Raw genomic sequence first — 23,340 nt, 5'->3', positions numbered from 1 at the left:
ACAAATTACTTGTTCGTTTAAAGAGACCCGTCTTCTTTGTCCAATTAAATGACGGATAATCGTTAGAATGCAGTCTGCATCAACTGAGTGAAGAACCTGAAAAGCACTAATCAAAGAAAAGGGGGCGGAGTTTTTCAAAGCTGCAGAACAGACATTACTCCCAACCAGTCCTATTCTACATAATACATGCTCCTGAGGTACCAGTCATCAGTGCTCCTCTCCCTTACTTCACTTCACTGCCAGATTCATCCCAACACCCTACTTCTAGATGGAGCTCTCTTTAAGAGAACGGTTCCACACAAACAGGCAAAAAGATCCATGAAGTTACTGAGCAACTCAAGAACTATGAAGAAGTATTTAGACTGTGATTGATCTCAACAGTCTGCTACAAAGGCTCAGGAGGATTTACACGAACAATTCTGCATTTAAGCACCATCAATAAACAATGATATTGAATGGACATTCAAAGACACCCAGATAGGGATGGATTTGCTTTTTAAATCTGGTTCCTCTTAAGGATTTTTCCTCATGAAGCTTGAGAGCAAAAGACAGAAATTGGGGGGAAAAAAAAAACGAAAAAAAAAAAAACACCCAAACATGTTACTTTGCTCAATGAAGCATGACATCAGATTTCATTTACTGGCATTTGAGAAGTTCACCTTCATTTGACCTTTCCATCCACAAATCACACCCAAATCATACAGCGAGGTTTCGCTGCACTGTAACAATGAGCCGGTCTCAAAAGGTTTCGTGATTAATGCCGCTATTCTGCGATTTCATCATGGACAGCAAACCAAAGAGCAGACGTGAAATTCTGCCAAAGAGACCCCTGAGACATGACGTACGTTTGACATACAATGATGTTGCAAAGAGTTGTCCAAGGTGTTTTAAGGCGGCAAGAGCACTTCAAGAGCGGAAGAACGTCATTGGAAGACGAGCTCGAACCATGAAATATCTATCTATCTATCTATCTATCTATCTATCTATCTATCTATCTATCTATCTATCTATCTATCTATCTATCTATCTATCTATCTATCTATCTATCTATCTATCTATCTATCTATCTATCTATCTATCTATCTATCTATCTATATATATATATATATATATATATATATATAACAAAAACAGGAATTGAGAAAAAAACAGCCAAACATGTTAATTGTCTTACTGGAGCGTGACCTCAGATTGCATTTACTGGCATGTGAGAAGTTCACGGTCATTTGCGCTTTTCCATGCTGTGTGAAACCCCATACACAAATCGTGCCTAAACCATAAGGTGGAATTTACACTGCACTTGGAAGAGTGAGCCGGAATGTAATGTAATACTCATACACACACGCCCTGTAATAAAAGTAGCCACAATTTAATCAACTGCTTTTACAGCTAATCAGTACACACTCCGGCCAAGAAAAACTCCAACAATGTCATTTTTCAGAACAGTCACTTATGCCAACGTTGTGGTGACAATTGTATTGCCGAACATCAGTTCTATTTATAGTATGTAACAGAATTAAGGGAAATTGTACATTTTTAAAAATTCCGCTTATGTATTTAATGCAGAATCACTGCTCATTACTCTCACTTCCCCTTTCCAGGTTTTAGTCTCTTGCATGCCTCGGTTTTATTGCGCTCTCTCTCTCTCTCTCTCTCTCTCTCTCTCTCTCTCTCTCTCTCTCTCTCTCTCTCTCTCTCTCTCTCTCTCTCTCTCTCTCTCTCTCTCTCTCTCTCTCACAGCCTCTTCTTCTCTCTCCCACACATGGTCTTTATGTTCCTGAAATCCTAACATGTAGGAGCATGCCTGTTAACGCAAAAGGAACTAGAAAGCTTGTGATGCGGAGTGAAAATGTTTCCATTAAATGATAATTTGAATGCTCTTTCCACACCGCCTGCCCCACAAACACATACACAGTGTAAACTAAAAGCATATTAATTACCATCAGCAGATGCTAGACAGCATTTCCGGTATCAGAACTACAAAAACATATGAGCACGTAGAGTAAAGCATAACTGCTCAAACAGCTGTAACACACGGTCACCTCATGTTTAAAGGCTTTTACTGAGCTCCTTTTCTTGTGAGAAGAGAACACCATAGCCAAAATTATAACCACAATCTGGAAAGGGTTGAATTTTCATGAGGTCCAGAGCATTAGTTGCTTCTCTGTGGGTTTTATTTCAGTCCTTATAGGCCATGTCTCTGTTTTTCATCTTGGGAGAAAATTATAAGCTAGATTTCTAAAGATGCAAACTTGTGGAATACCTTGTGATTACTGTTTTACTGCACTACTGAAATGTTAGTTCACATCAGATCGAGTTCAAGAACAAACTCGTCAAACTGATCGCAGGGTTTCAGCAGGTTTCACAAAGTCAAATTCAATAAATTTTTAGACCTTTTTAAGATTGTTAAGAATGAAATTTAAGACCTATATTACAACATCAAAAACGTACACAAACAAATACGTTGTGAGCAACTGCCTTTACCCGAGCCATAAATTACTTTTTTTTTTTTCTCTTCAAGCCAAGTATCTCTAAACGTGCACTTCCCCCTAGCAGGAAAAAAAGAATCAGTTTTTACACCTACGGTACAACTCAAGAGATTCGTGCCAATAACAGAAAGCTTTTTGTCTGTTGCACGTTGATCTCGTTTGTAGTCGTAATACAGCGAGTTATATTTATAAAAGAAAGAACTACAAATAAAAAAATTGTAAAAAAAAATTCTAATGTGATGCGTTACATCGGAAAATTAAGACCCGCTTTAAATGATCTGAGACCTGGAACAGATTTAAGAGTTTTAAATCCTTAAATGTGTCTTACATTTTAGACTTTTTAAGAAACCCAGCGATCGAACACCAGGTTGTGAATAAATTCATTATAAACGAACAAACGGTACAGCTCCATAAGAAACACTAATAATCTGAATCCTTTTGAAATCAGTGTCCTGATGAGAATGTTTTCAGAATAAACAAACAGGAGCAAAAACAAACCGAAGCAAACACTCATTTAGATGCAGAAATGTATACGGCAAGAAGCAGACGTATGGATAGAGGTTGAGAATACACCGAGAGTTACTGCTAGACTGAAACACAAAAAGATGAAATTATTCGAGCACCACTTACCGCCACTGCTATCATGGAGTCATCCGGCTTCCATTCGGCCTGCTGATAGAAACCAAACTGAGCGGCTGCCTTCTCCGATTCGATATAACTCGCTATCAGAACGCCGGGCTGGAGAGGGAGAAAGGAGGAAAGAGATATCATTAGCGCTGCAACAACTAAATGATCAAATTTATAATCGATGATAAAAATCGTCTTCAACGAATGCGGTCATAGATTAGTTAGGCAGCTCAAGTTACAGGTTGGCGTGACTAAGATAACACAGCCGCTTGCGAAACGGCGGAGAGTTCAGGGTCAACCGGCAGCGGGAAAAAGCGTGCGCCCAAAGTCACGGATGAAGGTGGTAAAATGGCAAAGTTTAATTTGTACACCACGTTTCTCGGTTTAATTCTCTTTTATATAGCATTTGTTTACTACAATTAATTTATACGCTTTGACTTTTTTGAAACTGTGATTTACTGCGCGTCACTATGTTCAATGTTTCAATATTCCATTTATGCAAATATTTATTATATAAAATTTTATTAAATGATGTATTCTAGATGCTTATATTTTAACTGAACAAAATGTCTTTCAAACAGAAATTGCGAAAATTATTGTATTATATTGTTTTTTTAATTATGGTTGTCAATCTGCAATTATCATTAAAATGATTAAAACAATACAAATGTTGATTTACATAAATTGCTTCACCTTGCATACTCTGTTGTTTTTTACAGTAAGAAACAAAGCACGAGTGAATTTGTTCAAAGGAGAAATCCCACATGCACTCAACGACAAGCTGCTACTACAAGCTTTAGTCTAAATTAAGGATAGTTAAACTCAATATACGACTTTTGCATTTATAAGAATTTTATCCATAAATATTAAATTGGTGGTTTATAGATATAAGAAAAACCATTAATAAGCCAATATTTAATAATCAATAATCAAAATAAAGAAATAAAATAATCTGGTTAATCGATTATAAAATAATCGCAGCCCTTCAGGGAAGACCTTGCATTTTCCAGGAAAGAGGAAGATGCGACAAAGAAGACCTAAGACAGTTGAGCAACTAGAAGCATGTATTAGACAAGAATGGGACAACATTCCTATTCCTAAACTTGAGCAACTTGTTTCTTCAGTCCAGGAGCCAAGGGATGCCACACAGTGGTAAACATGGCCATGTCCCAACTTTGAGATGTGTTGATGCTATGAAATGTAAAAAAATAAACTCTTTTCTTAAAATTATTTTAAATTTGATATGTCATTTATGTTGTTTTCTGAATAAAATATTGAAATTTGACACTTCATCATTGCATTCTGTTTTTATTCACAATTAGAAGTGTCCCAACTTTTTTGGAATCGGGTTTGTAAATAATTTAGTATCAGCATCCAACAAGCCTGAGGTGTCATGTAGCGCTGAAGTCATGAGTCACTCCACAGCATTACTACACAAAGGTTTTTAATTAGACACCATATTACATATTACCATATCTTCCGTCACCACATAACCAACTCGGTTCTTTTTAAAACCAGATTTTACAGCTCCGTAAAAAGGTTCAATGTTTATTAGACCTGCATGTTACATTACATATATACAACTGCACAAAACCCACAGAACAAAGTCAAGTGCACTGGTGACAAGCGTGTGCAATGGTTTTATTTCTGAACGTTTCAAATTCCGTTTCTCAGAAACCAAGTGGCTTTTGTTTCAGTTTTTGCAATGGCTGCTGTGACGCATAGCCACGGCGACTTCACTGGTGCAGCTGTCAATCCGCCGTTTTCGATTTTATTACCAGATTGATATTGAGGTTTGGATTCTTTTCAATACACCAGTTCAACAGGTTAATAACAATTAGTCAAAAACCAGTTGGCACAAACAATGTTGCCATGAGTCTAATAAGCATGAGTTACACATCTATGAAAACTATAAACTTCGAAAACAGTGTTTATTTTTTGTGATAAAAAAAAAAAAAGCATACTCAAAAATAAATCAACACTTGATATATAGACTCAATGATTGCCTTTAATTCTTCCATTTCATTTTCATCTGAAGGAAAAAAGCATTTGCTTGTTTTTTTGATGTCACTATACCACTTTCCCCCCATAGTTAGAGAAAAATATATACACGTGTGTGTATATCTATGTGTCTAAATTTGTCAAATACACGATGAAGCCTGGTCCTGCTGGAGAGAAAGTAAGAGTGAGGTGAAGTGGATTGAGTAATGTTGAGCAAAAACTATTGCCAGAACAGATGAGATTGTGTACGAGAGCTCTGATCTAGGAACAGTTCATTCGGCAATAGGGACCAGAGCACCGACTCGGGAACAGTCCATTCAGCAATAGGGACAGTTCATTAAGCAATAAGGACCAGAGCGCTGATTTGGGAACAGTTCATTCAGTAATGGGGACCAGAGCGCTGATTTGGTAACAGTTCATTTAGTAATAGGGACCAGAGTGCTGATTTGGGAACAGTTCATTCAGCAATAGGAACAGTTCATTAAGCAATAAGGACCAGAGCGCTGGTTTGGGAACAGTTCATTATACAATAAGGACCAGAGTGCTGATTTGGGAACAGTTCATTCAGCAATAGGGACCAGAGCGCTGATTTGGGAACAGCTCATTCAGCAATAAGGACCAGAGCGCTGATTTGGGAACAGTTCATTCAGCAATAGGGACCAGAGCGCTGATTTGGGAACAGTTCAATAAATGAGGGAAAAATAGTCCCAGAAAGAGTTTGGCAAAAGAGCACTAATCCAGAATCTGTTCAGTTAAAATCCAGTGTGGATTCAGGGTCGGTTCTGCAGTAATCCAGAGCCAGTGGAGAATCCAGTTAACTCAGGGGTGTTCAACATATTCCACAAAGGGCTAGTGAGGGTGCAGGTTTTAATTCCAACCAACCAAGGGCTATACCTGATAGTCATTGAAAATCATCAGATTTAAACAGGTAGAAAAGTGTTAACTTGCTTGGTTGGTAAGAAAACCTGCATCCACACCGGAAATTTGTGGAAAAGAATGGACACCCCCAGAGTTAAGCAGAAGAAAGAGCTAATGTGGGGTCAGTTCAGCAGGAGACACATTGGGAGGAAATTCGTTCATTGAAACATCCCACACAAAACATATGCCTAGGATTTCCTTTGCTCGATGATTTTGTGTGTGACTGAGTGAGTGTGTGTAAGCAGTCAGCCATAACAGAACCACATTTTTCTTGTCGCATAATCATAATGAGGAAGCATAAAAAGCATGATCGCACGAGAACCACATCATCAGCATGCCATCGTGTGATCACTACTGCAGCAAATTTCTGTACAACTTTAGATTTAATAATGGATACTTTAAGAACACAACATGTTATGCACTGCAGAAAAAAATACTTTTTTTCAAACAAATAAAGTACCATGCTTTCAGGTAACCATAGCAACCACAACTCCTGGCTCGCGTTCTCCTATTTAAATGTATTTTGAACTCAACATGCGCCAAAACCTGAAGCTGTTTTGGGTAGAATGAAATAAAAAGATCTTTGGATAAGCGTGCCCATGTGTGGAAGGAAACATGCACGTATGCACTCAGGAATGTCCTGGAGAGGCAAACAGATTCTTTTTGAGGACTTCCTGTTCCTCGCTTCAACTAGCCAATCAGGAACAACAAAGAAAGGCAGAAAAAAGGAAGTGCGCTTATGTATTTCCTATGGGGCTTGAGTAAACAAAATAAGTCTGGTTTTTCATTTCTTAGACCATCCGCAGCATTTGCTGAATTAAAAGCTCCCCGGAGATCCTGGGACAATAAAATGCAAAACTATGGACAAAACACGTCCAGTTTGAACAAAGTAGTGAAGTCAAGTAACTTGGAAAAGGCTAAAGCAATCGGATGTGAAGACTAGGCACTAAACAGACTGTCTTTGTCTGGAGAATTGCAGGGGGAAATACAAGAGGGAAATTTTGCCTCTCTGAAGCATATTTGTTTAATAGACAAATTATGAGGCCATTTAAAGGTAGATTAAAAAATACCTTATGAGTGAATAACACTGATTATCTAATCGTCATGGCACCTGTTAGTGGGTGGGAAATTATTAGGCAGCAGGTGAACATTGTGTCCATAAAGTTGACATGCTTAGTGTTGATTGCTGAGTATTTATCAAAAGTGGTCCATGGAAGGAACAGTGGCGAACCGGCAACAGGGTCATGGGTAACCAAGGCTCACTGATGCACGTGGGGGCGGAGAAGGCTCGTCCATGTGGTCTGATCCAACACACTTCTGAGAGTGTATAGGTGTTAAGGTGAGGTGTCCACAAATGCAGGACAGACTCGATGCCTGTGTGCTGAATGTCCCACTCATGTAAAAGCAATTCAGAAGCACCCACAAATGGGAATTGCACTGTTAGTGGTGTTGGCAAAAATTTAATGCAGCACAACGTATAGATATTGCATTGGTTCAACTTGTCATTACAGAATACATTTATTATTTTATTTGTGCCAACACAGTCCACATAACAGGGCCTTGTACCAGTTTAATAGTGTATCGCCTCATGCCTAAAGTTAATAACCTGTTTAAAACCAGTCACACCATTGAAAGCCTAAACTCAAACATGCAAAACCGCACTGATCTTGATTTGTGACGTGCAGAAAAACGACGTACCGAAAAATAATTCCTTTCACGTCAATTGAACTGTTCTGTTCAAAAAATACAAAAAGAAGAAAATCTAAAAGACGGCAGAAACGACCGTAATTATCCGCACTGCATTCCACTTTTATCGAAGTGCTGCAGGTGCACCACGCTGGAATGCAACCAGTGTCGGATCCTGATCCCAAGTGTCTGCTCTCATTGTTTCTTGGATGAACAACCTTTTAATATAGAAGTTTTTCAAATCCCAAAAAAGAATGGCGTAAACAAGGTCTATGTTTTTAATTCACTAGGATGCTGGCGTTTGGGTCAGCTATAAACATCCTGAGGTGGGAGTAAACATGAAGAAAAAAAGCATCTCGTTCTAGTGTAGAGAGGTTTAATCAGGACGGTCGGGTGGGGAGAAGGATGCGGCATGGATACATAGCTGGAAAACATTGCGTTCAGTAGCTCAGTCTGGTGCACGATTGCTCTTTTTTTTTTTAAAGGTAAATTGCCGTCTTTGCTGTTTGATTTGTAGTTTTTAGTTCTTTAGTCCTTTTTTTTAAATGTAGGTTCTATATACACCCATCAGCCATAACATTAGGACCAGAGAAGTAAATAACACTGATTATCTCATCATGGCACCTGTTAATTGGTGGGATATATTGGACCGCAAGTGCACATTTTGTCCTCAAAGTCGATGTGTTAGAAGCAGGAAAAATGGGCAAGCGTAAAGATTTGAGCGAGTTTGTGACATCTAGACGACTGGGTCAGAGCATCTTCAAAACTGCAGCTCTTGTGGGATGTTCCTGGTCTGCAGTTTTCAGTATCTATCAAAAGTGCTCCATGGAACAGTGATGAACCGGCGACAGGGTCATGGCCAGCCAAGGCTCATTGATGCACAGTGAGAAGCGAAGGCCAGCACGTGTGGTCCGATTCAACAGACGAGCTCCTGTAGATCACACTGCTGAAGAAGTTAATGCTGTTAATGCTCAACAGGTCAGAACTGTTTTGGCAGCATAATGTTATCCCTGATCAGTTTATACTCTAGAGTGCACTCCAAAACAAACATTTAGAATCTCCCTTTAGCACCAATTCTAATAGGGCTTCATTCTTTCAAACCAATCAGATGCCCTCTAGAATGTCCCACCTACAACTTAAATATACAACAAACCATGTGTTCATCGAGGATTTACTTAATTTTACAGAGGAGTCGTTTGTACCATGTGTGTAGAACATGCAAGCTTTTCCCCTTGACTCTTAGTCAATACCAGCTTTTTTTCTCTAATGCTTCTGTAATACTGGGACAACACAAGGAAATCGGTAACCCAAGTCATATTTCACTGCACTGGTGATCCAGCACCTTTGAGAAGATACATTCAGCTAAAAGAACGTTCGTGAAATCAGGTAGTGATATAGGAGGCCTGGGGTGTCGTCTGTATTCAAAGGTGTTCAGTGGGGTTGAAATGTGCAGGAGTGCACTTCAACTTATAGTGTATCTTCATGGTGCATCTTGATCATCTTCAAGCTGGGATTAGAGTGCAGGGTACAGCCATGATACAGCACCCCCTTCAAGCACAGCAGGTTAAGGGCCTTTCTCAAGGGCCCAGGCTCAACGGCAGCCCCGAAAAATCCAAGAACCCCCTAGAACCCCCGAAAATCCAAACAACATCCCAGAGCTTTAACCACTGAGTTACCGCTTCCCACAATGCCCGTGTGCTGGACTTGATACAAGTTCTCGATACTCGTGTAAAAGCCATTCAGCACCTTTTATAAAGTTACCATCAGGAAAGTTTTGCAAGATTTCCAAAATACTAAAAAAACAAAAGCACTGAAATATTTATATGGAATCGAACTCTCAAGTTACGACGATGTAACATCATCTCACAGCACCACGTTGCTGAAAAACAAAAGCGCCTGCTCTTTCGCTGTGGGCAGGAACGCCTGAACGCTGCCTGATTGGTGTCTGACACCTTGTTACCGAAAAGTGCCATCTGAGATCTAACCCCAGGTTTTGAGAAAGACCTTGAGAGACCTATAGTGCATTGGGCACGTTCTCCAGTTTCTCGCCTCCTGACTGTTTCAGAGAGTCTGCTGCTGTCAGCACTTTTTACGCATAAGGAACCGCTGCCAAAGAACCGAAACTAAACTAAAGGCTGTTTTTCGGGCTTTTCGTAATTCCACACGTCTTCCTCATTTCTAAAGTACAAAAAATGCATGGACCTGAGAACCTAGATTAGATCATAAACAGGGCAGCGTGAAACCATAAACAGCTGGCCTTTACGATTGTGACTACAGCAGAAAAACGCATTACAATACATTACAGGGCAATATCACAGCCACGGCAAAAAATAAAAAAAATAAAAAAAAGACACCATGAAACAGTGATGGTAAAAAAAAAAAATAACATTCAACATCGAACGTATAAAAGGTGGAAAGTTACTTTTACGACGCTGCTTTGAAAAAACCTGCACGGCATTTGAAAATCAAAATTATTTGTAGTCTGTTTTTGCACTTATTTTGCAGTTTTTGCCATTAAACTGCTAAATGATGTGGGGTCTCAGAAAAGTGACATTTTCTTGATTTTCTGCGATTTAGAAAAAAAAGTAAATACCAAAAAAAAAAAAAAGACTGGAGGGACTAAATGCAGGTAGTCTTCTACTTATGATGGAGATACGTTAGGACGACTCCGTTGTAAGTAAAAAAAAAAAAAAAAATATCGTAAGCTAAAGATGGTACTATGACTGACAGTCTTTCCTGCTTCATGCTGATTTATAATTTTCATTTTCTGCTCTAAACTGATGACTTTCCTCTTCTTTTTTTTTCCACTACCAGCAGGAGACATACTTGGGCGCTTGGAAGACATTCTTTCATCACTTTAACTCCTGTTTGAAATCGTGTGAAACCGAAAAAACAAAACACAGACAACTTTACTCCGTCGATCGCTAGCGAGAGTGGGGCATCTCACAGGGTGAGTGATACACTCATCCCAGCTTCCTGTGACAACATTTCTACTATCTTTTTTTTTTTTTATTACAATCTTGTCGTCTCTCCATCGTCATTAGAAGATTGAAAAATCGCAAGTCGGACTATCGTAACTCGTGGACCATCTGAATTATGCCGTGATCACACATGAGCTGCATCGACTGGTCCACTACACTGAATTCAACAATCAACTGATAAGTAAATAAGCCGGGTTTTTTTTCGGTTGTTTTCACTTGTTACTTTCACATCACTTTCTACAAAGTGTACTGGTGTATGGGATTTAAAAATGAAAAAAATCCCACCATTAAAACGAAGGAAAAAAGAATCCATGCATTATGAGTGAGTGAAATCCATCCTCGACCAGTTTAAAGCCTGCAGGATGGCACGTGAAGCCAAGGCTCGTTTGAGATGCTTCTGAAGCTCTGAACATAAAACGAAAAATGTCTATCATAATAACCACATTTGTATTTACAAATCCATTAGCGATCCTGCTGGAAGTTCCCGGTGTGATGATGACATAAAACCTAAACGATCTTCATAAATACTCCAAATAAAAAGTATTGGGACACCTAACTTTTCAACTCACATGTGGTTCTGTAACCACCAAGTTATGAACACACAATTGTACATGATGGTATAATCAGTCTTTGGATGTGGTGACCTGTTCCAGCATGACAATACTCCTGTGCACAAAGTCAGCTCTTTGAAGACACACTTTATATGGGATGGAGTGGAAGATCTTCAGTAGTCTGCTTTAGACCTCTGACCTCAACCCTATTGGAAATGAATGTAAACGCTGACTGCCCCCCCCCCCCCCAGGCTTCCTCACCTCCATCAGGACCATGTGTGTCTGAATCTCCACATCTGAACATCTTGAAGAGTGGAGGTTATTAGAACAGCAAATGGGGACAAAATGTGTAATGTAACGTTCAGAAAAGCACATATAATGTATATTTACTACACTGCCGAGCTATAAACATAAAAAAAAAACTATGAACACACGAGTTTAATAGTAAACTGTAACAGGGACCATAATAAAACTGCCATATTTAAATAATAATCAATATGCAGGACGGCATAGGATTGAACTGGTAAAAATGCGAGCGTTGAGAAACCATTATAAACTACATTTTAACATTAGTAGTTAGTTCCCAAGTGAACAAGGTAATTATAAGTTATTATATTATAAAGTTTAGGTGCCACAGTAAGTGTTAGCACACGGCTAAGTTTCTCACAGAAACGTTCCTCAGCCCAAAATGATTACACACTACAAATATGAAGTTTAAACCTTACAGAGATAAAAAAAAAAAAAAAAAAAACACTAAAATTTTATACAAATGACATTTTGCGGGTGAATATTGGAGGTGTGACACGGTGGGTAAGCTAGCCGGGCTCAGTGCTCAGCTGGAGCGGGTGACGCGGCACAGCGCTCCGAGCCGAACTCACCTTTCAGTCCACCACTAAACGCACACACACACACATACACCGCAGAACCGGAGGATTTGCCCCTCAGGTCGTACTTACCCTGCTGAACCAGATGCTGAGCTGTGTATCCGACAGAACGGCGAAGTAAAAGCGCTGCGAGCTCGCCTGAATGTGGAAGGGATCTTCGGCGCTTTGGAGCGGGCAGAGAAGCCTCCGCGGCCACCCTGTTAAAAAATACATGGCGCACACCAATAATCCGTCTCGTCCCTTTCGTGTTTTTTCACCCGATCTACACCCCGTGGTTTTCCATCCACACGCACACTGATCCCGAGATTCAGCCCTGTTATTTAGCTAGTTAGCCGGCTAGCAGTCCAAGTCACTCCGTCCAGACGCTCTGAAATCATCATAAACGACGGGATGATGTATGTATAAATATATATATATATATATATGTTCGTAACTGAGAGTTAACTCGTGTAAATAATGTTAAAAAAAATGATAAAAATGAACTAAACCGAAGCAATAACACAGAAAAGCGCCAAAGCTGAGCGAGAACCACGACTGCGCTCGAGCGGACCTTCGGCGTTCAATTCGTCTCGCGCGACGCCATCTTCGGCCTTTATATAGGGCGCGATTCTGATTCGTCGAAAGCAACACGGGGAGGCGGGGCTAGAGGAAAAAGAGTGCGGAGCTCGCGGCCACGCTTTGACGTCACACGTCATTTCCTGTGCCAGCATCACAGGATAACAGCCGCCATCTAGTGGTGAAAATTATTTAATTACAGATATAAGGAGAAACTTTCAATAATAATAATTATAGTATAGTAATAACCATAAAAAACCTCTTTAATTAGTAACAATTATAATAATTATTCAGATTATAATGATAATGAACTAATGACAATATAATTAAAAAACTACTGTTGATACTAATGATAAAATACTACTACACTATTAATTATTATAATGATAAAATAATGATATTTATGAAACTAATGCTGATACGAATACTAATATTTATGATAAAATATTACTTATATTAATAATAATGTAATGACTACTACTGATAATACTAATAATGATAATAATTATAGTAAATAAACTAATATCAATAATGATAATATTAATGTATTAAATCCGTTTTTATTCTAATTCACACTGTACTGTATTGTGTAAATTCCGTGGCCATATCGAGTGTCTCTGTTCACAGATCTGTGCATTAATTTTCAGATTACTTCTTGTACAATACATTATTTAAAAACAAAAAACAAAAAACATCTGAATTTTAATCTAGAATCTAAATATAAAAATCACACACACACAATCCAACAGCTGTGAAACGTAAATATTTATTTCTCTTTACAGACTAACTCCAAGCCATTCTGGAAATATATTAAATAGTCCCCGGAATCTGGTCTGAAGTCTTCTGGGAATGAAAAGCATTAATGCAAGAAGTCAATATATTAAATACAATTGTATTATTCTGTGAACGAAATTCAAAATGAGACTGAATTTCGCTTGTGCTAACGATGTCAGATCATGACAACATGATTTCATTTCAAACTATCTGCATGAGGCTCCAGAAAACATGATCGATGTTCACGAAGGTGTGTATAGTGTCAGTCCTTCTTTTTATCCGAGACCGCCGTCGTCCCGTTGGCTGAGCACACGTTAGCATTTCCGTTGCATTCGATCTGGAAAAGAAAACAAGCAGTAGCACTCATTAGACGTGATGTTATTAAAAGTTTACCTCATAAGCAATAAGCTTTATGGTCTAGTGAATGTAAAAAAGCCTAAGAAAAGGAGTTTTTTCTGGAACTCAGGGGAGGCTGCGTGTATTTAGATTAAAGCTGTCAATCAACTAAAATATTAAATCGCAATTAATGATTCACATGATTGTTGTGAGTTGACGATTACTTGCAACTTAATCGCACATTTTTATCGGTTCTAAATGTACCATCAATTAATACTTTTCAAGTTTTCAATAATCAACATGCGCATTGACAAATGTGGACGCTTTATGCAAATGTATGTTTATTATTACTGATACCTAACTCAACGTATAGCACAACATATTCTTGTAAGTGTTTTAAAGTAATTATAATGTTTTAAAGTACGTAAATCATCAGGACACCAAACGGAACCGTTGCTATGTTTCCACACGGACGGTTTTAACTGCCGGATGTGTGCATCGTCAACTGCGACCTTTCATCTGCAGAAATGATGCCGAAACATTAGTGCATGCTCTGATTACGTCCCGTCTCGACTACTGCAATTCACTCTTCTCTGGTCCATCAGCTCACTCAATCTCACGCTTACAGTAAATACAAAACTCGGCTGCCAGAATGTTAACCTCCAATAAAAAATCTGCCCACATTACCCCAATATTATTTGATCTTCACTGGCTGCCAGTCTCATCTCGCATAAAATATAAAATCATACTCCTCACTTATAAGGCACTAAATGCTCTTTCCCCTCACTATCTTTCCGATCTTCTCTCATCCTATGTTCCTTCACGATCACTCCGGTCTTCAAATTCTGAACTTCTTTGTGTACCTAGATACCGTCTATCCTCTGCGGGTGGCAGATCCTTTTCTGTCATTGCTCCAATACTATGGAACTCCTTACCCATTGCACTCAGAACCATTACCACTTTGACTGAATTTAAATCAAGGCTTAAGACCCACCTTTTCAACCTCCACTATCACTCAATGCATATGTGTTAGGAGTCCTTCATTTTTCTGAAATGTGGTGTATGTTTCATGAACTATGTAGTGTTCTATCTCCTGTCCTGTATGTTTTTATGTCTATGTTGTCTCTGCTATTAACTCATGCAGCTGCATGTGATCCTTCGTCCTGGGCAAATGTCCGACGAATATGTTTATGTTTATGTATGTTCATTATATTTCATCTATCTTGATATACTGAAATATTGTACCTTGTAAAGCGTCCTTGAGCTTGAGAAAGGCGCTATATAAATTAAACTTATTATTATTATTATTATCGTTGTGGATTTTGGTGCTAATTTGAGACTTGGCTCATCAGTAAAACAAATGTTCATTGATTAAAAATTACTTTTCCGGTGCAGTTTATTATTGTTTTTGCAACCTAGTAAAGAAAAGACATCGTCAATTAATGTAAATAAAGGTTTTAATTTCATGTCTTTCTTGTTTATTAATAAATATTTTTTTATTAAAACGGTCAAACAGAAATGCGTGCTGCACTAATCGTGTTTTTCTGTTAACATGGTATCAATGCATTAATTTTGACCCAATTACATCAGAGTGTATGTGGATTATAAGTTTACTTTGCTTGTTTGGTTCGTTTGGTTGGCCTTTGTGTCGTTTGTCTCGGTCTCCTGCACTGCCTTTTTGGTCCAGAACCGGCTGATGAACGGAGATATGAACGGATACACGATGGGCTCCAGGAAGCGTTTGTAAACCCACAGGAGGACAGGGATGACGATGCAGGGGATACAGACCATGACTGCAGCTCAGATTCACACTGAAGTAAAAACAAAACATAACAAAAAAAAAAAACAGGTGGTTACCAGCTTTTGTTAGTTGCAACTACTTTAACTTTATAGATTTAGGAGGAAAATAGAAGGGAGGAAAAAAAATGTATATGATCTCTTTAATCTCGACGCTCATAATTTCGTAACTACATGGAATGGCCGTGTTAAGACGAATGTATGAAAGCATTTCCTTGCTGTAACCTTTCTTAAAATGAATGAAATTATATTTCTCTCCTCTTTTTTGCTGATCTGAGTTTTGTTTTCAGTTGCACTATTATTACAAATGGATGAATTTTGCATATAAAAAGTCTTATATAAGGGTATTTACATGACACGTGTCCTTTACGAATGTAATGTTATTATTGAAAGTCTGTTATATTTGATGTTAATATGCTGAGGTAAAACATTTCTAAAACAATGTGACTGGGGACCAGAAATAAAAGCATCACATGCCTAAGTACTTTATATAACAGTCATACATATACATATATATCAGTTGTGGGCCTTAGATTTCACATCGAAGCATTCAATATTATACAGAAATGCAGTATAACAGAGCACTGCATCACAGACTGGTATCTAATACACCGAGATTGAAATCCATTCTGAAGGCAAGAAACCCAATGAACACATTTCAACAAGTCTCTTTTCACAGCAGCCACAGCTGCACTGCCTGCATACATCATTTCTAGCATAAGCATCAATATTAATTTCATAAAAAAACACCGGGTTTTCCATCCAGTTTTGTGCAATTCGTTCTGTGCATCACAAAACAAATTGTGTGTTTTTGACTACAAAAGTATAAACAGTTAATAAAAAAGCATCACAACTGTTTTGAGTTGTTTGGGCCAACCTTTCTTCACAATGGCCAGCTTTTCTTTAAAATGCCGTCTTGTAATAATTTCGACCAAATAAATTTCTTCTCAGCTGTTTTGGAAGGAAGCAACAGCTCAGAGCAGTTTAAGAGCTCTGACTAGTGCGCTCTCTGACCGTCCAATGAAAGGAGGTAAAACCGACATTACTGTACGCCTGCTAGAAGGACTCGGAGTGCCCAACTCGCAATCTGATTGGTTAAAACAACAACTTTAAGCAACGTGTACATTACGTCACAGGCTGCTGATAGTGAAGGCCTTAGGGCAGCTTTGGATCTGGGCAACACGTGACATGATGGCTGAAGTCTGATTGGATAGAAACTCCAACATAAACATACACTAAAGGAAGCAGCGCAACCCAGAGAAAAACTATAAAATTAAGAGAATAGACTATTACACTATTTATTTTATACATTTTCATGGAGAAAATAAATGTATTAAAACAAAAGTCAGTGTTTCTGATCATGAAGTCAATTTTTTGGCCCTGACGCCCACGACAAAAATAAAACAGGCAGTAAATCATACATCCTGCTTTTGTGTCTACATAAATATAAAATTATCCTGAAAGAATGTTTCCTAGTCTGTTTTCAGTTAATAAAACTGGCACACGTCAGGTTGTGTAAGGCTGCTAGGCGACGCAGGGATTAGCCACCAAGCTAATTCACGCATATCTATAATAAAAAAAACCAACAGAAACCGAAACAAAGGCATCGAGTAGAACCGCGGCTTGTTGTTAACTCACCGATACTTTCAGTTTATCCCTGTTTTAATTTAAATCTATGTATTTCTGGTCGGATCTGTTCACGCCGCTCTGATGTTACTGACGCTAATGAATTTCCTGGTGCAAAAAAAAAACAAATGAAAAAAAAAAAGAGTCCGTGTGTAACTCGTCAGCGCCACACAGCGACTTGGAGGACTAAATCCAACAGACTATAATAAAAATGTGGGCGCTTCCATGCTTCATCACTGAAACGACGCTCCATCACCTCGAACATCATCTGCTCGAACGGTCGGCATGTTTGGAAATATATAAATCTGTGGGAGCAACTTTTTTTTTGCTCTCTCTGAAGATAAACAAAAGCACATACACAGGAAAGCCATCTCTCACTGATGCATACCTTCATACCCTAAAAGTTGCAATTAAATGAACAATTTGTTGTCATAATTGCATCTGTTTGTATACCTTTATTTGTGACAAACAAATGAAATAGTTTACATTTATAAATAGTTAATTTTCCGACCCAAATGCCCCCTCAGTTGAATGACTCAATTTTACTCATTCAGATTCAGAATAATCAAATGGACAAAAAGATAAATAAAATAAATAAAGCCCCAGAAAGTTCAATTGCCTTCTCATAGCATTGGGACTATATAAATATTTTTGCTTGCTTTTGCTTGTATATTGAAGCTGGAATATTTTTTATTTGTTAATTAATTAATTTAGTTACTTAGTTAATGAAACAAACACGTCCTGAACCCCATGGTGTCCTACAATGAATCTTCCTTTTCAATAGTGTACAATATGCCTCATAAGAATACACAAAGACTAATTAGTTCAGACAGATTTAGTTTTATTTCTGTTGAAGTATGACACTAAATGGCTTATCATATATACACAATATTGTATAGACAATTTGAAATGCAAGGGTCTGTAAATCACACACGCACACACACAAGTTATTCAAAATCATTTCCTAAAATAATAACTTTAGTAAACCTGTTTACATGACAGACATAAAGTGTGGCACATGTTTGAAAAAAAAATTTCTCACATAATACATAGAATTTAATCTTCACTACTATGGATAATTTTTCACAGAAAGTCCATAATCCAGGTTACAAATGACAAAGGAAATGACCCACTGTTCAGTGTGAGAAAATGGTGAATACAGATTTTTTTTTTCATTGAATTGAATTTAAAACTGTGGTAAGAATTAGTTGTATCCACACTTATGCTAAACACCGGAGAAAAAAATGTTCTCTGCATATGATCAAAAATAGGCATGGTTCAACTTTTACGTTTGGCATCAAACAAGTTTTATAAATCATATTTACACTAGCACAATAATGTTTGGTTCATTCCGAACCTGATTAAATAGCTGACAGTTTGTAAACTTGAAGCAAAAGAGGATTTATTTATTTTTTTTACAAATTTGATGTATAGTCATCTCTTACATACAAACACGCTTGCCCTCAGGAAGGTCACCAAACATAGAAAGTACTTTTGCGTGTCTGTTTTGATCAATGCTGTTCAGATTGAGAAGAAAATGACAACAATAATAACAAATGTTTTGACACTATTACAATAAAATTTGAGTTAGAAGGACACATCAGTGTAAAGTCTCAGACAGAACAGAGGCTTTATGAAATGTTTTATGAAAACTCAATGCAAATGGATATAACATATAATTCACAACAGTGATGTGATGAAGGCACATTAACATATAGTAACACTGAGTGTTTTTAGTGCAATATGACTCTATAATAAAGTATTAATATTTACCTCACCTGCGACAGTTTTAGTAATAGCTAGTTAAAATATACACAGTAACAATAGTAACATAATCTGAAATGCTAGCATGACCATCATATTCCAATCAAACCTCATTTCATTTGGTATTCTGTTTTTTTCTCGGCAAATACCAAAGCAATCAAACATGTCAGCATGTTTTTCAGTCAATAACTCAAATGATTCATCGGTTCCTCTTCGTTATTACACATTTGAGAATTTATGATGGTTGAAATCTCATTGAAATGAAGCAGCTCACAATGTGCTCATAGGAGAGTCATAAAGTTTTAATTCACGATCGAAAAACAGATCAGCTAATACTTGAGTTTTCCTTTTTTTTTTATATATATGCACCTTAGGATATAGTTTTTTTACAATATAGTAGCACATGTCACCTTGAATGAATGCAGTATTCTGTATTTAGACCAATTTAATACCACTAATTTCACACATCAATATTTAAAAGTGAGAATTCTTTTTGTGTGATATCAAATCAAGTGATCAAATGTCAAATGCCAGGCTTTTCTACTGCAATGTACCTTTTGTGCTGTACACACACTACGGATTTGAGACTAAAAGAAAATACACTGAAAAAGAAAGCTTTTCTGATGTACCTGCATGGGTGTGATCACTTGTGGGTAACATCAGGCGCGCACAGACACGCACAAGTATTTTTAAAACTCATATTTCACATTTGGTTTTTCTTGACTGATGTTTTTTTCAATAAAATTGTTGATATGTACGGTTACTTTTTATGTATTGTATTTACATGAGTTTTATCATGTAAAGTACTCCTCTTGTACAGGTGCTATATAAAAGAATGTTTACTGATTACTGATAATTGAGGGGTTAAGGGACTCGCTCAAGGGCCAGTGCAGTGGCAGCACTAGGATCCGAAATCATGACCTTCAGAACAGAAATCCATCTAACCACTAAGCTATGAGCTGAGAATTGATAACTCGTGTAACCGATGTGCTCAAAGGTGACGTGTGTAACTATTGTGAAATAAACCATATATTCACTAATTTGTTTTTCTGGTTCTATCATGATTTCATCAGAATAAAATCAAATTGCCAGGTGACCTGAGAATTGAAAATCCATTTTGCCATTTTACTACACATGTACTAATTCAGTCGCATTCATTGCATTCAATAGTTCCCATAATAGGTTCTCTTCTCTCTGATTGATCATCTATTAAATTTATTTCTGTGGATGGGCCGAGCAGTTGCTTAGTATTATCGTCCTGAAGATTCTGAAGGAATCAGTATCATATTTAATCTTTATAGGAGAGCACACTTTTGAATTAAAAGCTTCATTCATTTCTTTGCAAAAGAACCTGTTCAAATAATGTCAAATAATATTTGTTTTGCTGGATCAATTGCTATTTTATCAGCTGCCAAGTAGTAAGAGCTAAAAAAACAGCTGAACCAGTGAATCTTGTCTTTATATCGTCTAATGTTTTATGTTACATTGAATTAAATGTAAAAAACAAAATAAAAAAATAAACAACTAATCTAAAAGTAATAGCTTCGTTTAAAGGCTGCAGTCTACATAAATCCTTATTTTGAATGCATCTATTTGAGAAAAATCTGCCAACCTTGGAGGTGTGAACGACACACACACAACTGATCTGCATGATCTGAGCATGAACCCCAGAAAATTGACTTAAGCACCTGCATATCCTAACACTGAACACTCAGAACTTTCCACATAAAAACTATAGATATATTTTGTTATTAGGACATCAATTTTACAGCACTAACACCTGATCATGACCTGATTAGTTTTAGTCTTCTGTCTAAATCGTATCTTTTCCACTTATTTTGTCTCGAATTCGTTTTTAAAATATAATAGTTCTCTGTGGTGGATTTAGACTTTGATTTTAAGGCTCCTTTCTAGGAACTGCTGCATCCCTGCAGTCTAAACTAACACAGGATCCTTTTTATTTTACAACATGTTCCCTTTTTCCTGAAAAATCTGAATTGTCTTTTGAAATTCTATTCGATGTCTCTCATAGATATGTATATATGACCTGTAACACTGCTGATCTGACCTGAAATGCCCTGCCAGATGGTTTATCAGCACATTAATGAAAATATTAAAATTCAGCCCAAGACTCTATTAGTAATTCATTCATTCATTCATTCATTCATTCATTCATTCATTCATTCATTTATTCATTCATAGCTCCATTGTCGTCCTGAGTGGAAGTTTACTGTTATCACATTTTAAACTCTATTGAGTCGGTAGTAAAGGAATAAAAAACAGCATTCTTTTAGGAGCAGTAAAATTATACGACAAACTCTCTCTCTCTCATACACATACAGACACACATTCGAACGCTATCCTGCTCAAGACTTCTCCACAGGCGTCATGCCTATGAAAGTGCCGTTCTTCCCTGCTGAGTCATCGTCTTTCGGGTTGACCGGACTGTATGATGTCTCTCTCATTGCGGAGCCCTATAGGAAGCAGATCGGAAAGATTTTCATATTTATTTCATTGAACTGGCCCGTAGGATGCGCATACAAAACCAGGTACATCTATCCAGAACGCCACTTCGACTTTAGATGTAAATAAGGTAAACGTGGTCATGTAAAAAAACATACAAGGTTATAGGATTCAAATATGAAATAGTATCTCAGGAGCAAGAGGACATCATAGTAAACATACAATAAAAAGCATTTGGTTACTTTACATAAAATTACAAAAGAAAGACTGGGAAATTCGTTCTCGAAGATCTGTGTGATCAGCTCTTTCTTTACTATAGGTTTTTCCCCAAAAAACCGGTACAATAAATAACCAAAGACAGGGGATGGTAATATCCACATTAGTCGCATTGGTGCACTGGCATAAAAGTCAACGATCTCATACGCTGCTTTTAAAACGTGTGCATCGGATAGAACTTGGCATTTAAATCTCAATTCAACGTTTTTTTTTACATATTTGCAATGGTAGGAAATGATTGATGTATATCTAATTATTATAAAATGCTCTATTCTTTTATTATTTAGAAAGTGACCAATAATTTGCAACCAGTATTTTATATGATTGATTTCTCCTCGCTAAACGGTTTCTCATGAGCATTCTCTCAGCAACACTGCCCCTAAGGGCCTTGCTCAAGAGCCCAGCAGTGGCAGCTTGGTTTTGGTGGGATTTGAATGTGTGATCTTCCAATCCAAAGTCCAATACCTTAACCACTAAGCTCCCACCTCCACATTAGAAGTCAGAAGGCACTTAAGTAAATTTATAATTTGCTGTCTGTCTGAACTAAAGAAATATTAATACCCTGTTAAATTGCACAGCATCAGATTTTTTCATTGCATCGTATTGCATAGAATCGCATTGTAGCGAAATCAGATCAAACTGCATCACAATTGGGTTGAATCGCATCGGTAGAAGCTTCATATGTATATTTATTGTATCGTAGTGTTGGCAATGCTTGAAGATGCGAATCATATCAGGCTTCAGTTATGAAAATGCACATTCTTAAATGACAGGAATTCAGATAAATATATATTATATTATACAATAAATAAAACTTTCGTGAAATGAAACACGACACGGCAATGAGACAAAAGTGCAGGATGATATACAGCAAAATCGAAACAGGCACCAAAAAACACAATCAGAAAATAAAGACATGGCATAAAGTTGGGAAGAATGAACCGGGGAAATTTGGCTTGTGCCAAAGGGATTTGTGTTAAACTGGCTCAAATAAGGGAAAGATCTTGCAAATTACAACACATCCAGTCAAGTCCAGCTTGATAGCTATCTGGAAAGGTCAAACTCACTAGAAAATAAGGCCCGAGGGGTTTCTTCTTTGATCTTGCAAGGCTTAAATACTGCTGCAATGTGGCTGTGAATATGCGTTTTGAGCAGAACTCATGCATACCATAGAGCCTGCAACATTCTGGGAAATAAAGGACCAGGTCAGTTTAAAGTCATGTGACTGGAGTGCGAGGCTGTGAATGTCAGTTGACGTTAAAATGTCACATTCCTTTGCCGTTTATGGGAACAGGGAGTGTGAACCGAAATAATAATGAGGTAGTGAGATTAACTGATATTTTTTAGAGGAACTGTCACATGTATACACGTGCGCCTATAACTTTGGCGTACTCTTCCTTACCCTTTTATTACAATGGCAATTTCTCTCTCTCGCTCTCTCTCTCTCTCTCTCTCTCTCTCTCTCTCTCTCTCTCTCTCTCTCTCTCTCTCGCTCTCACTCTCTCTTTCTCTTGCACATACACAAACACATTACCTTCTTCTTGCAGCTGCAGAATAAGAAACAAGTGCCGATCAGTAACAGAATAACTCCCAGGGTCAGCAGGATGTAGGG

General features: G+C 37.6%; 3 protein-coding genes across 4 annotated transcripts in view; all 3 read right to left on the bottom strand.

Annotated features, from left to right (window-relative positions):
* Nucleotides 1-12,743, bottom strand: part of ric1 (RIC1 homolog, RAB6A GEF complex partner 1) — a 49,401-nt gene extending 36,658 nt beyond the window's left edge. The window contains exons 1-2 of the mRNA XM_083563942.1: nt 12,210-12,743; nt 3,120-3,227 (exon numbers count right to left, since the gene is read on the bottom strand). Of these exons, the coding sequence (XP_083420068.1) occupies nt 3,120-3,227; nt 12,210-12,350 (249 nt within the window). The 5' untranslated portion in view covers nt 12,351-12,743. The remainder of the gene's footprint in view (nt 1-3,119; nt 3,228-12,209) is intronic.
* Nucleotides 12,744-13,442: 699 nt separating this feature from the next.
* c21h18orf32 (chromosome 21 C18orf32 homolog) lies at nt 13,443-17,382 on the bottom strand. The gene is made up of 3 exons (XM_083563490.1): nt 17,238-17,382; nt 15,417-15,613; nt 13,443-13,803 (listed from the first exon to the last, which is right to left on the bottom strand). Exons 2-3 carry the CDS (start codon nt 15,591-15,593, stop codon nt 13,729-13,731), a joined length of 252 nt encoding a protein of 83 aa, XP_083419616.1. The 5' UTR covers nt 15,594-15,613; nt 17,238-17,382; the 3' UTR covers nt 13,443-13,728.
* Nucleotides 17,383-18,049: 667 nt separating this feature from the next.
* Nucleotides 18,050-23,340, bottom strand: part of scarb2b (scavenger receptor class B, member 2b) — a 40,130-nt gene continuing 34,839 nt past the window's right edge. The window contains exons 11-12 of one of the 2 annotated variants that reach the window (XM_083564162.1): nt 23,263-23,340; nt 18,050-21,463 (exon numbers count right to left, since the gene is read on the bottom strand). The exon at nt 23,263-23,340 is cut by the window's right edge and continues 75 nt beyond it. In XM_083564162.1, coding sequence (XP_083420288.1) covers nt 21,356-21,463; nt 23,263-23,340 — 186 coding nt within the window. In that variant the 3' untranslated portion in view covers nt 18,050-21,355. Of the gene's footprint in view, nt 23,185-23,227 lie in introns of both variants that reach the window. The other variant, XM_083564163.1, reaches the window with a different exon arrangement.

The sequence above is a fragment of the Silurus aristotelis genome (assembly GCF_946808225.1).
Source record: "Silurus aristotelis genome assembly, chromosome: 16".
In the NCBI taxonomy this organism is placed as follows: domain Eukaryota; kingdom Metazoa; phylum Chordata; class Actinopteri; order Siluriformes; family Siluridae; genus Silurus; species Silurus aristotelis.
The sequence above is the reverse complement of the archived record's forward strand: the minus strand, read 5'-3'. Positions and strand labels throughout refer to the sequence as shown.